Genomic DNA, 13,345 nt, shown 5'->3' with positions numbered 1-13,345 from the left:
AGAGGCAGCAACCTCTTCAACCTCAGCCGCAGCAACTTCTTCCTAGAAACATGGCCCAAGGCAAGGGAAGCAAGGGCAAAAATGAACTATTGGGACTTCATCAGATCAAAAGCTTTTGCACAGCAAAGGAAACAGTCAACAAAACATAAGACAACTGACAGAATAGGAGAAGATATTTGCAAACGACATAACAGATAAGGGGCTAGTGTCCAAAATCTATAAGGAACTTAGCAAATTCAACACCCAAAGAACAAACAATCCAATCAAGAAATGGGCAGAGGACATGAACCGACATTTCTGCAAAGAAGACATCCAGATGGCCAACAGACACATGAAAAAGTGCTCCACATCACTCGACATCAGGGAAATACAAATCAAAACCACAATGAGATATCACCTCACACCAGTCAGAATGGCTAAAATTAACAAGTCAGGAAACGACAGATGCTGGCGAGGATGCGGAGAAAGGGGAACCCTCCTACACTGTTGGTGGGAATGCAAGCTGGTGCAACCACTCTGGAAAACAGCATGGAGGTTCCTCAAAATGTTGAAAATAGAGCTTTCCAATGACCCAACAATCCCACTACTGGGTATTGACCCTAAAGATACAAATGTAGTGGTCCGAAGGGGCACGTGTACCCGAATGTTTACAACAGCAATGTCTATAATAGCCAAACTATGGAAAGAACCTAGATGTCCATCAACAGATGAGTGGATAAAGAAGATTTGGTATATATATACAATGGAATACTATGCAGCCATCAAAAGAAATGAAATCTTGCCATTTGCGATGATGTGGATGGAACTAGAGGGTATCATGCTGAGTGATATAAGTCAGTCAGAAAAAGACAATTATCATAGGATTTCACTCATATGTGGAAGTTAAGAAACAAAACAGGGTCATAGGGGAAGGAAGGGAAAAATAAAACGATGAAATCAGAGAGACAGACAAACCATAAGAGAGTCTAAATCATAGGAAACAAAGCTGGGGCGCCTGGGGGGCTCAGTCAGGGTTATGCCTCTGCCTTTGGCTTGGGTCATGGTGTCAGGGTCCTGGGGTCAAGCCCCACCGATGTTGAGCTCCCTGCTCAGTGGGGAGCCTGCTTCTCCCTCTCCCTGCCGCTCCCACTTCTTGTTCTATGTGTCAAATAAATGAATAAATAAAATCTTTTTTAAAAAGGGGGGGTGGATGGGGTGCCTGGGTGGCTCAGTGAGTCAAAGCCTCTGGCTTCTGCTCAGGTCATGGTCTCAGGGTCCTGGAATCGAGCCCTGCCTCGGGCTCTCTGCTCAGCAGGGAGCCTGCTTCCTCCTCTCTCTGTCTCTGCCTACTTGTGATCTCTGTGTGTCAAATAAATAAAAATAAATTAGAAAATAAAAAAGGGGGGAACAAACAGCGCTGCTGGGGGGTCATGGGGGGCTGGGGTAACGGCTGGGCATCGGGAGGGCACATGCTGGTCCCATCACAGCTGCGGAGCTGAAGAAACTGATCTCTGCCTCTGAAACCGTTAACGCACTGTGTTAATTAAATGTAAATTTTAAAACTCGAGTTGCGCGCACTCACGGATGTTGTGGTGACTGCACGGCGAGGGGACCTCTGTCCCCGGACTGTGTTTTTCTCTTCTTAAGCCCGTCCCCTGCCCCTCCCTTCCCGGGAAGGCGTGCGCCGGAGGCCACCGTTCTACCCGACTCCCCCAGTGACTCTAACGCACGTCCTTCATGAAATGTAAAGTGAGATTCTTTTTCCTTATGAACAATTCGAGCCCCAAGGACGCCTCAGCTTGTCTCCCCGCCCCATGCGCCACCGTCACGGGACCACAGCTCTCTCCTGAGCCACTGCGGTGGCGCCTGCGGTTCGGGTCTGCGTACGCCTGTGATGCGCTTGGGTCGGCTTTAAGGTATGTCCACAGATCGCCCGATTCTCCTTCCCTGAAAAGGGGGCGCCCGATTCCCCTCCTACGCCGCTGGAGAAGGGACTGGATTGCAGATGGCTTCTGACCATCAGAGGTGGCCTTGTGACTCAGGGACCCCTGAGCCCAGGTCCTCCCAGGCGGGTGGCTCTCTCCCAGGGGCTGCTTCTGGGTCATCTGTGCTAGGGGAAGCGGACACAGCGCTGTGAGGCTGTGGACAAAGGAACCTGGCTGCTCGGCCAGCAGCGCTGTGAGGAGGCGGTGTTGGAAGCCGACCCTTCCTGACGGTGGCCCCCGCACACACCTCGCCTGCGGCCACAGGACTAACCAAGCTGGACCGCCCAGGGTGACCGCTCCCGGGCTCTGCACCCGCGAGGAAACAGTCGTTGCTTTACACCACGGAGCCTCAAGTTAGGTCCTCCCGCAGCGGCAGCTGACTCATCCTTATTTAGGGCTCCTTCTTGACTTCTGCCTTTTTCCTGAAGTCCTTCCTCCAGAATTTCCTTTTGTGAATTCCCGTGGGTGGCAAACTCTCATTTTGGGGTGTGGGAGGAGGAAATGTTTTCCTTTCTGTAGCCTTCATTCTTGAAAGCGTTCCTCTGGGTCGTGGCCACCGCCTTCCTCTCCCGCTGGCCTCCGATGAGCTCCCCGGTTGGCAACTGCTTTCGTCCCCGGATTCTTTTCATGATCTTGTGAGAGGAAAGGTGCATTTCTTCCTACCCAGCCTGGCTGGCATTTGTTGGGATTTCTGGATCAGAGAACTGGGGTTTTTAGACAGTTCTGGAAAACCTGAAAACACTTTTCGTCCCGTAGCGCCCCCCCTTCCTTGCCCCCTTCTGGGAAATGCAGGCAGGTGAGTGCCCTTGACCCTCTGGGCCCCTTCTCCATCACTTCCTAAGCTCTCCCGGTTCACAGAGTCTCCAGCTGAAAACTTCCATCGGAGGCTTAGTCCACCTGAGTTTTTAATTTCGATGTCAATGTTACTTCTCCGGGCTGTTTGCTTTTTCCTGCTTTATTGTTCATCTTTACAGACCCACAGCTCGTCCTTTCACAGAATAACAAACTATGAAGGCGATCCCTTCGTTATATTTTCAATAATCTCTTTTATTTCCTTCGACATATAAAAGTTATTGCATATTCTCTGACAGTTCCAACGTCTGAAATATTTACGGGATCGGTTCTTCCTGCTGGCTCTCGGGGCGGGTGCGCTCCTGGTGTCTGTGGACAAGCTTCTTAACTTAGACGCTCGTTTCCTTGGGCTTGACCAAATGAACCCCCCGGGGCAGCGATTCCCAATCAGGGACGACGTTTCTACCTCCGGCCCCCTTGGGACACTTGGCAACACCTGGAGACGTTTTAGTTGTCACGACTGAGGGTGTGTGTGCGGGGGGTACCCAGGGACGGCATCAGCCCCCCCCACCCCGACTCGGCCCCGGACGTCGCCTGTGCTTCTGACAGCTGTCTGGGACCCGCCGGCCTGGCCGCTTGGACTTCTTCCCTTGTGGTGTCCGGGCCCACAGGAGCCTGGCTTCAGACCGCCCGCCGAGGACCGGGGACGAGGGCGGAGAGGCCGGCTCCGTGGAGGTCCTCCCAGTGGAAGACCAGTGGGGCGGACGGCATGAGGACGGCAGAGGGGACGCAGAAGCCCAGGCGGGGCGGACGCCGCAGGGGACACCGCTGCCCCCCGGAGGCGGCCCCCTCCCGTTGCTGGGTTCTGTCGTGGAGGGCTGGGTCGCGGGGAGCGGGCTGAGGCGGGGAGGGGGTGTTCTAAGAGACGGAACGCCGCTGCAAAGACCAGAGGTGGGAGCCTGGCCGGCCTGGGAAGGGCGGCGGAGGCTGAGCCTGGGGGCTGCCCCGAGGGACAGGGTCACAGGAAGGTCAGAGCAGGGGGCGGGGCCAGCGTTCAGGTCTGGAAATGTCACTGGTGGCACTTGGAGAACCTGTGAGCCTACTCCTAGCGAGAGGGTGGGCTGCTGTGGAGGGACCGGTCTCACAGAAGGGGGAAGAGCAAATCCAAGAGCTCCTGCTGGGTGGGTCTCAGACTGCCGACTGGGAGGATTTCTCCGGGACTGGCCCTGGCCCTGAATGTCCCAAAGGGTGCTGGGGGCCCTGACTTACCTTTCAGGACCCCACAGGGCCTGTGCGGGTCTAGGCCTGAAGCTCCTTGGGGCCCCAGAAGAGCCCACCCCACCCTCCGAGGAGGGCAGCTCACATGCTGGACAAGCCCCCCTCCGTACAATCCCCCCTCTGGACAATTACCCTCTGTAAGCCCTGGGCACGGTGTGGGGAGCCCAGAGCTGGAGCTGGCAGGAGCCGTGAGCCACTCCGCAGCCAGGGCCCTCCGTGGCCGTGGGAGTCCACGTGCCTAACCTCCCCGGGCTTACGGGGTCTCTCCATACTCACCCCACACCTGGGGGCCCCCACTGCACAACCCAACGGTGACGTCCTGCCCTCAGTGTGGGAGGCGAGTTCCTGTGGGGACGGTGGCCCAGGTCATGAGGCCCCTCCTGGGGTGGAGGCTCTCCTCTGGGGGGCCTGGTGCAGGGTTGGGGAGTTGTCCCTGACAAGGGCCCTGCCTTGTCTCTTCCTGAGCCCTCTGAGTTTCCCAGTCTGATGCCAGGGGTGGGAACAGGGAGGTCCTTACGCCTGGGAACCTTGAGTCATGTGAGGCAGGCCCTGGCAGGGAACCTGGGGGGCTCACCTGGGAGGCCCATGCTCACGTCTCTTGTGGGGCAGAGCTCCCTGGGGGAGGGGCGCACCACAGCCGCCCTGCAGACCAGATCCCGCTCTGGCCAGGGTGCCTGGTGGGCCCAAGGCCCGGAGCATGGGTCACAGGCTGCTCTGCGGGCCCGTGAGCGCTAACCCAAGTTGTTTTAAGGCCTGGGGTCTGTGAGGGGGAGCAGGCAGGCCGGGCCTCGGCCAGAGCTCACCCCCGGGAGCTCCCCCAGGACCAGATACCCCTTCCCTCTGCTCCGGCCCCTCAGGGAGGGAAGATGCCCTTGGGCTCCTGGGCCCAATCTCCTGCTGGGCCTGAAGCCATACACCTCGCAGGAGACCAGCGCTGGCCCTGGGGGGCGGCTGGGCAGTTCCGGACGTTGTGCACGAGGCACCCTCTGCTGGCTGCGGCCAGAAGTGCAGCCTAGTGGGACCAGCACCTTCCACTGGACACCCCGGGTCAGAGAGGCCGGGCCAGCTGCCTGAGATCCCGCAAACACGGGAGGTGTCCCCCGCGGCCCACTGATGGCAGCCGCCGCGGCTTCAGGCTGTCAGCACAAGGCAGCCCCAGCCGGGCCGGCCCCCCGAGGCCAGGAGCGAGCCCATGTCTGGGGCCGCGGAGAGCTCTGGCGCACCGCCCACCCGCTGGCTCCACCGGGCTGCAGGGGAGCCCAGACGGTGAGAGGGGACGGAAACTGGTCCACACCAGTCCGGTGGTCTTCAGCCCAGCGGGGCTCAGAGAGGGGCCTGCACGGGCTGACCACCACGGCAGGCCGAGAGCGGGTCGGGGCCCCTGGGCAGCTAGAGGAAGGTGGAGTCCAAGGGCCCCGCGTCCTGCTGGCTGAGCGCGCGCGCCTCGAACAGCTGCTTGATGAGCGCGGATTTCTCCTGCTCCAGCTGCGTGATCCGCTCACTCTTGTTGGTCACCTCCTGGGCAGGTGGGAGGTCGGTCAGGGTCCCGCAGGCCTCCGGCCCCCACCCTCAGCCCTCCCCGCACTCACCTGGGTGAGGAGCCGGTTCTGCTCCTTCAGCATGAGCACGGTCTGCTGCTGCCAGCCCGGGGCTGAGGGTGAGGCGGGGGCCGGGCACGGGGGCCCCGAGGACAATGAGGGCGGAGCCTGTGGGAGGGCACCGTCAGGAAGGTCAGGCGGGCCTGGCATCCCCGGGCACAGCCTCCAGGGCAAGGGGGAGGCATGGCACCGCGCTGGGCACGGGCGCCGCGCGGCACAGGGGACACTCACCCGGGCGGCACAGGCCGCAGCCAGCAGCTCCCCCAGGCACCGGGCCACCTCCTGTACCTTGGGCAGCAGCCGGCCCAGTGGGAGCGGGCTCCCCTCCGCACCCAAGTCCTGGGAGGGAGGCAGGAGAGGGGAAGTCGGCGAGCAGGACCAGCCACAGATCCCACCGTGCCCCGGGGGGGTCCTCGCAGGGGCCGCTCCAGCCCCCCACCCGAGTGACAGCTCAGAGCAGACAGGGAGCCCACGGGTGTCGCCGCTGGGGGACGCCTGCCCCAGGGCACACGCAGCGTGTGTGTGTGTGTGTGTGTGTGTGTGTGTGTGTGTGTGTGTGTGTGTTGGGGGTGTCTCTGGCCCCACCCGTGCTCACGACAGGTCTCAGGACGGGGACGGGGCAGCCCTGGGGCAGCACTCACGGCGCGGGCCCTGCTCTGGCCCAGGCGGCGCCGGCGCTCCCGCACACGCCGCAGCTGCTGCTGGTACCAGTGGCGGCCGCGCGCCATCATCTCCAGGCCCTGCAGCAGCAGCTCCTTCTCCCGCTCCAGCTCCTGCATCTGCTCCAGCTGCCACGCGCGGGGAGGCCACGTGCTCGTGAGGAACCGGCCACGCTCGCGCCGACCTGCCCGCGCCTGCCCCCCACGGGACACCGCCTACACCCCCCCCCCCCCCCCCCGCGCACCTTCCCCCGGGGAGCAGGGCACCCCCGCCCCCCCTCGGCAGCTCGCATGGCCGGGGAGCTGGGCGAGCGGGGCCGTTCTGGGGAGGGGCCGTGCCCGCTCCACACGCCGCCGCACACCCGGGCCCCCTTCTCCCTGAAGGCCTTCTTCATCTGGCCTTGAGCCGTCCCTCCGGTGGCTTCAAGCCCGCGTGGGGAGACATGTTTGTGACCAACTGCCACGCCAGCCCCCCGGAACCCAGGCTTGGCGGCTACCTCCCAGGAGGAGGGCTGGTCCAGGAGACCAAGAGTGGGGGCCAAGTCCAATCCCCGGCAACAAGGACAATCCCCCAGAGCCCTCACCCACCAGCTCACAGTCCACGCCGTTGGTGATGGTGTGCCTCCGACGCTCCCCTCGGGCACGGGGGACCCGAAGGGCATCGCCCAGGCCGAGCTCCCGGGGCCTGCAGGCCAGTGCACCTGTGGAGGGAGGCAAGACCCTGGCTCATTTCTAGGCCTGCCTAGTCAGGCCCAATGCCTGCACCCCAAGCCTGGCAGTACAAAGCGGGGTGTCCAGGCCGACATGCCTCTGGGCTCGTGGGCAATTCGGGGCCTCTGCACAGAGCTCCCCATCTCAACCCATCCCTAGGCCACAGCCTAGCCCTGTGCACACCTTGCCTCTGTGGGGTCCAGTTCCCCACAAACTCCCCTCACCCCTATACTGGGAGGGCCGTGTGGCCCTTGAGGCTGCAGGTTTGTACACACAACACAGATGTGTGTGCCCACAGACGTGCCCCAGCACGAGTGCCTGGAGGCCACGGGCTTCACCCAGTTTGGGTGCCCCCCGTGCCCAGAGGACTTGTGTACCCTGCAGGGACTCAAAGCTGCGGGGAATAGGGTGAGCGAGCAGGGCCCTGGGCTTCCCGGCTCTCCTTGTCTGCCAGGGCCTTTAAGGGTGACAAGAGCCAGTGCAGGTGAAATGGGAGGGCACAGGTGGCCCAGACCTAATTCCTTCCAGGAAGGATAAAACACGACCTTGGGCCAACACCTCACTCGGACATAACTTGCAGCTCCTACGGCTTAGGGCTCCTGCCGCGGAGTTGGCTTGGGGTGAAAAGCCAGCAGGGCCGGCTGGCTTCCCTGGGGGACGGGAGTGTACGCGGGGCCACACGAGAGGGGAGGAGTGGACCCCTGGCCTCGGCCCCTCCACCAGGCTCAGCCTCACAGGTTATGCCCCAGCACTGGCTAAGGGAAGTGGGAGGTGATGCAAGAAGCGGACCCGTCCACCGGGTTGGCACCGGGTGACAGGGCGGCCTCCAGGCAGCCACAGCGGACAGGCTGCAAGCAAGCCCAGAGATCACATCCCAACCTGTCCGTGCTACACGGCGGGCAGAGAAGACACAGCGGAGGGACGCTGGGGGGCGGGGAACAGCCGCGGAACACCTGGGCTTGGTCTGGGGGCAGCTCCCAGATGACAGCACCCGGGTGTTCTGTTGGGTGACCAGCAGGTGCGCGCAGCCCTGTCCCCATCTGGGCCTGAGCCAGCAGCCTGTACCCACTGGGCCAGGGTAGGCCTGGGTGCACTGAGCTGCAACAGGGCCAAAGGGGGGCCTGAGCCTCAAGCTGCCCCGTGGTGAGCACGTGTCACCTGCCCAGCCCTGTGTCAAATCCTCAGAAAGGCGCAGCTGGTGACCTAGGGCCACCCAGGGCCTCGGGACAGAGCAAGGCTGGGCCACAGGTCCGAGGCCCCCAAACCCCAACCCCATGCTGATTTTCAGGTCTGTGGAGCCTTGGGGATAGCTCGGCCATGCACCCAGGAGTGCCCCCCGCCTCCCCAGACCACGAGGACAGAGGGGCTGGCCAGGGAGGAGCAGGGAGAGCCCCCAACCTGCGACGGGTTGGGGGATGGCTTTGCCACAGAGCCCAGGAGCCAGTCCCAGGGCTGGGGACTACGGGCAAGGCTGGGGCGGAGGCCCAGTGAGTCTGGTGGGCGGTGAAGGCGTAGGAAGGGCTGGCAGTTGCGGTGGTGGGGTGCGAGGTTGGGGTGCTGCAAACAGGCAGATAGCCCTGAGGGGACGGGACCCCGCCCCTCCATAAGGCTATTCCCAGAGCAGACACTAGAGGGGCCCACAGGGGTCATCCAGCCATCTCCTGTCCTGCCCACTGCACCAAAGCCAGGCAAGGACCCCGCTGGCCACCCCCCACCCCCCCACCCCCGTGGGGGCAGGGGCAGGGAGTGGTTTGTTGCGTTTGGGTCTTTTCCTGGTGTCAGCCAGGCAGGCCCTGAAGATTGGGCTGGAGACCCACCCACCACGGCACTCTTCCGGCAACCCCGCCAGGTCTTCCTGGGGTCCATCCTGCCTGCGTGGGGGAGGCAGTGGGCGCAGCCCTCTTGGTAGAGCTGCCAAACTAAGGACCTAAGAGAGGCGGAAGGGGGCCCTCTCAGTCCGGGGGACCCTCTCTCCTCTGAACTAGAGGGAAACTCCTCCGCCTAGACTGTTACCGAGAGGCGACTGAGGGCCTTAGTGTCCCCAGGTGTGGGGTGGGAATCCCCAGTGCTCAGCTCGGGCTGGGTAGGGCGACTTCCTGGGGGAGTCTGGAGTCACCCCCCAGCCCCTTGGCCCTGGAGGCCTCCCCACGCTGGCGGGGAGGGGCTGGCCTGCCTCCTGGCCCCGCAGCACACCGGGAAAGGCAGGAGGGCCCCTTCTCTGGGCGCTCACGGCCCTGGGGCTCACACAGCGGCCCGCCCCCGCCCCCCGCGGCACGAGAGGCACCGGCAGCACCTCTCGGCTCCGGCCTGAGGCGCAGGTCGCGGGGATCGGCGGCGGGGTGGGGAGGCGGAGCGCAGCTACCAGGCGGGGCCGCGGGCCGCCCCGCACTCACCAGCGTCCGCGCTCGGGCTCCGCTCCAGCGCCGCGCCCTGGGGCCGCTCGGGCTCCGCGGGACCGGGCGCCGCCTCCGCCGGCCCGCACAGCTTCTCCAGGCTCCGGGCCGCGCCGCCGGGGCCGGCCGGCGGGGGCCGCGAGCCCAGGGGTAGGGGCTTCCTCTCCAGGACAGTCCGCGGCTCGTCCGCCGGCGCGAACATCAGGCGCGGCGGCGGCGGCTGCGGACCCCCGGGCGGCGCCGGGCAGCCCCCCCGGGCCGGGGCGCGCGCCTGGCCCCGCGGGCCGCCGTCGGCGCTCAGCAGCGAGGTGCGCAGGCCGGCCACGAAGCGCTCGAAGGTCAGGTAGCCGCTGGCCGGGGCCACCCGGCGCAGGCCCTCCAGCACGCCGCGGGGCAGCTCGTGCGCGTCGGCGCCCTGCCAGCGGGACTCGATCTCGCGCAGGTGCACGCAGCCGCGCCGCCGGTCGTCCAGGATGTCGAACAGGGTGCGCAGGCTCTGCAGGAAGGCGCGCGGCAGCCCCTCGGTGCCCGGCGCGGCCATCGCGGCTCCGGTCCCGAGTGCGGCCCCGGCTGCGGCCCCGAGTGCGGCCCCGGCTGCGGCCCCGGCTGCGGCCCCGGCTCCGGTCCCGCGCGGCCCGCCGCGACAATAGCTGCGACTTTTTGAATGGACCCTCCTCGTGGCGTCAGCGCTCATTAGCATTCGCGGCGGCCATTGGTCGAAGCAGGCCCGTCTGCTCTCGGATTGGCTGAGAGGCCGCCAGCCTGGTTTGATTTTCCGCCGAGGGCCCCGCCCCGCGCGCTCCCGCCGCCGTGCGGGCTGCGGGCGGGGTGCGCCGAGGCCCGGGACCCGCGGGCGGTGGGGGGGAGCGGGGGTCCCGCAGCTCGGCCTCCCCTCGGCCTCGCGGGTCGGGGAGGGAGCCCCAGCGGACCCCTTTCTGCTCCCCCTGCCACCCGCAGCCCTCTCGCCGCGGTTCGGCCTTCTCCCAGGGGCGGGGCCTACGGAAAACCTGTCTCGGCGTCCTCGCGGGCAAGGACGGGAAGCACATCTCCTCCAGGGAGTCGCCTTCCCCGTCTGGCTTCCCTGGGGACTCTTCGCCCCCTACTCGGGGTCTCCTGGCCCAGGCACCCCGACCCTGGGGCCCATTTACCGGGACAGTCCCAAGAGGTCTGTGGGCTCCCGCCAGCTGGGCGCTTCCCCTCACAGAGGCCTCTCTGTCCACACTGCCGCTAGCTCCTCCTCGCCTTGTCCCTGGGGATAGCCTGGCCTTTCCTGCCTACTGCAGGACAAAGCCACTTTTTCCTGTGTCCCCAGATCCCCATCTGGCGACCAGCTGTCCTCCACTTCCGAAGTCCTCTGCTCCAGCCTCTTCCTCTGGCTGGGCACTTTCTCCAGGGGCTCCGGCTCTCACCGCCTCTTCAGGCCAGCCAGGCCGCCCTGCGTCCCCAGAGGCCCCTGCTTCATTTCCAGCCAGGATCCAGTCCTTCTGCCTGGCCAGTCTGGGAGGGGGCCGGAGCTGAGCCGGCCATGTCTTCAACAAGAGAACTTCCTCCTGTTAGGGTAGTAAATTGAATTTCTTCCTGCCCAGGAATGCGAGGTCAGCGGGACCCGGTGCTCTGTTCCGGAGAGCTCCTCCCATCAGGGCTTCCTGACTCCGTTCTAAACAAGCTTCCCTTTATTAATTTCACAGCCCTCCAAGTCAGGGCTCCATTGTGGTAAGGAATTTTGGAAGGACCTAGAAAGCTGGAGCCCGGGGTTCCTCGTAGAGCCTGACCCACCCTGCCTTCTCCGTAGTGACAGGACTAGACGAAGTGCCAGCACTCAGGCTGTTTGTCCTGCCGTTCGTCTCCCCTCCTAGTCTCCTTCTGGCACAGCCTGCCCCGGGCCCCATGCTCAGGGTCCGCAGCCGCCCCTCACCTCTGGGCCCTGCACACGGTAGCTCTCCCACCGGGAACACCTTTCCCTCTCTGCTGTGGGCTGATCACTCTGCATCCTTTGACGCTCCACTTGGGCGCCTGACCCACACCTTGAAAGTGGTGTGTCCTGATCTTCACAGCATGAGGCTGCCTTCTCGTGATGGTGCTTCTCTCCCCATGTGTCCCTCCCGGTGCCTTCTGGAAGTAGGACAGGGCCACCTCGCGGCCTAGAATCGGTCTGGCGCACAGTGGAGGCTTGGTGGGTAGCCCACACATGGGAAGCCTCATCCTGGAAGTCACAGTGGAAACGCCCCTAGGTGGGATGGGGAGGCCTGCAGACAGCACTGTGGGGGTTCATGGCAGTGTGGAGACCAGTGGCCAGCAGCAGGAAGCCTTGCTGCTACAGAGAGCAGGACAGGGGGGCAGCAAACCCAGGCCAGGCCCCTCTGAGCCTGAGCCCACCGTGCTGAAAAAAGGCGGCCTTCTCCGAGTGTCAGGAGCCATGGGGGAGGAGGCCCTGGGTCTGTGGGTTCCCGGACCGGCTTCCCGCTGGGCACTGCTGGAAGGTGCGAAGACTGTCCGGGTGGGACTAAGGCATGGTCCCTGGGTACTTCCCATCCTGCATTCCGACCACTTCCTCCTTCCACCCCACCTTCCAGCCTGACCCAACACTTTCCTAGCTCTGCTGTCGCTGTCCCTCCCAGGGGCTTCCCAGACCCCCAGACCAAGTGGGGCCCTTGTGGTTTTGAGGTGCCAGTCCCAGCTGTGATTACGTTCTTGCTGCGCCAGCTTGGAGCTCTGTGGAGGTGGACGGTGGGGCCCTCTGTCCCCAGCCTTACACAGCCCCTGTGCCTGTCCCAGGTTCTCTGGTCCCCACGTTGCAGGAACAACTGGGGGCCCGTGCTGGCCTCTGGACCCTGGCTCGCCTGAACCCTCTGGATGAAGCCCCAGGGCACAAGGAAGTTGATTCCCGGGCCACAAGCCTGCCTTTGCCAGGCTGTCCAGGAGCTTGTTACTGACCTCTCCCTCACTGGCAGCCCCTGCCATCTGCCCAGGTGGGCCAGCTCTCCTTCTCTGGCCCTTCAGGTGCCTCCGGCTACCCAGCCTCAACTGTCTGATCCCTTCTGATCTCAGCCCCACACCGCATCTTGAAGCGAGATTTGGGGGCCACTCTGAGGATGAGCTTTGAGATCACATGACACCTGCCTTCAAGGGCACATGTGCGGGGCTGAGAGCCCCTGGACTCTAGCCCCCACTCTGCTGCTGGGCTCCCTGCCCCCCACGCGCAGCTCCACCTCTAACCTGTGCCCTTCGGCTACCCAAACTATTGAAGCAGACCGTTGGTTCACTCAGCAAGCACTCCCTGAACGCTTGAGGTAGCCCAGGCGCGGAGCTAGGTGTGGGGCCCAACACTCGTTCATTCATTCCACAGACATTTACTGAGCACATACTGTGTGCTAGGCATTGATCTAAGGTGATGCGGCAGAGCAGTGAACCACATTACCTCTGGCTGTCATGGAGTTTCCCTTCCTTGGGGCACTCGGGCAGTGGAGAACACAGAAAAGCAGGAAGGAACAGAGACGAATGGGAGGGTGCTCTCTGAGCCAACATGACCTGGGAGGGTCTCCCCAAGGAGGCAACACATGAGTAGAGACCTGGAGAAGGAAGCCAGGAAGTCACTTTCTGGGAAAGAGTAGCCCAGGCAGGAGGAACAGCAAGTGCAAAGGTCCAGAGGCAGGCCCAAGGCTATCCTTGGAAGATAACTTCTTTCGGGCCCACCAGGACTTAGAGTGGGCCCCTGGGTGCTGTGGGAAGCTCTATTTCCTAATCCAGGAAGGGGGTTTGTGGGAGTCCCTTTGTGCAGACCCCACGTGCAGGGAGACACAGTTGCCTGAACAGGGGTTAGCTGCGGCAGGCCTGAGAGAGATGTTACATTTCGTTTCGGGTCCCAAAGTGCCATTTGAATTTGTTTTAACCCTGTGCGTGTATTGCTTTTAGACTTAAAAAAACTAATTTTCTAGAAGAAAGCTTTGTCC

General features: G+C 63.3%; 1 protein-coding gene across 1 annotated transcript; it reads right to left on the bottom strand.

Moving 5' to 3' along the window:
* Nucleotides 1-2,227: 2,227 nt before the first annotated feature.
* Nucleotides 2,228-10,026, bottom strand: SAPCD2 (suppressor APC domain containing 2). The gene is made up of 6 exons (XM_046022586.1): nt 9,396-10,026; nt 6,880-6,992; nt 6,274-6,420; nt 5,864-5,971; nt 5,624-5,740; nt 2,228-5,552 (listed from the first exon to the last, which is right to left on the bottom strand). Exons 1-6 carry the CDS (start codon nt 9,934-9,936, stop codon nt 5,424-5,426), a joined length of 1,155 nt encoding a protein of 384 aa, XP_045878542.1. The 5' UTR covers nt 9,937-10,026; the 3' UTR covers nt 2,228-5,423.
* Between the last annotated feature and the right edge of the window lie 3,319 nt (nt 10,027-13,345).

Source organism: Meles meles, chromosome 11 (genome assembly GCF_922984935.1).
Source record: "Meles meles chromosome 11, mMelMel3.1 paternal haplotype, whole genome shotgun sequence".
NCBI classification, from domain to species: Eukaryota; Metazoa; Chordata; class Mammalia; order Carnivora; family Mustelidae; genus Meles; species Meles meles.
Note: the sequence above shows the minus strand (reverse complement) of the source record. Positions and strands in the feature narration are given on the sequence as shown.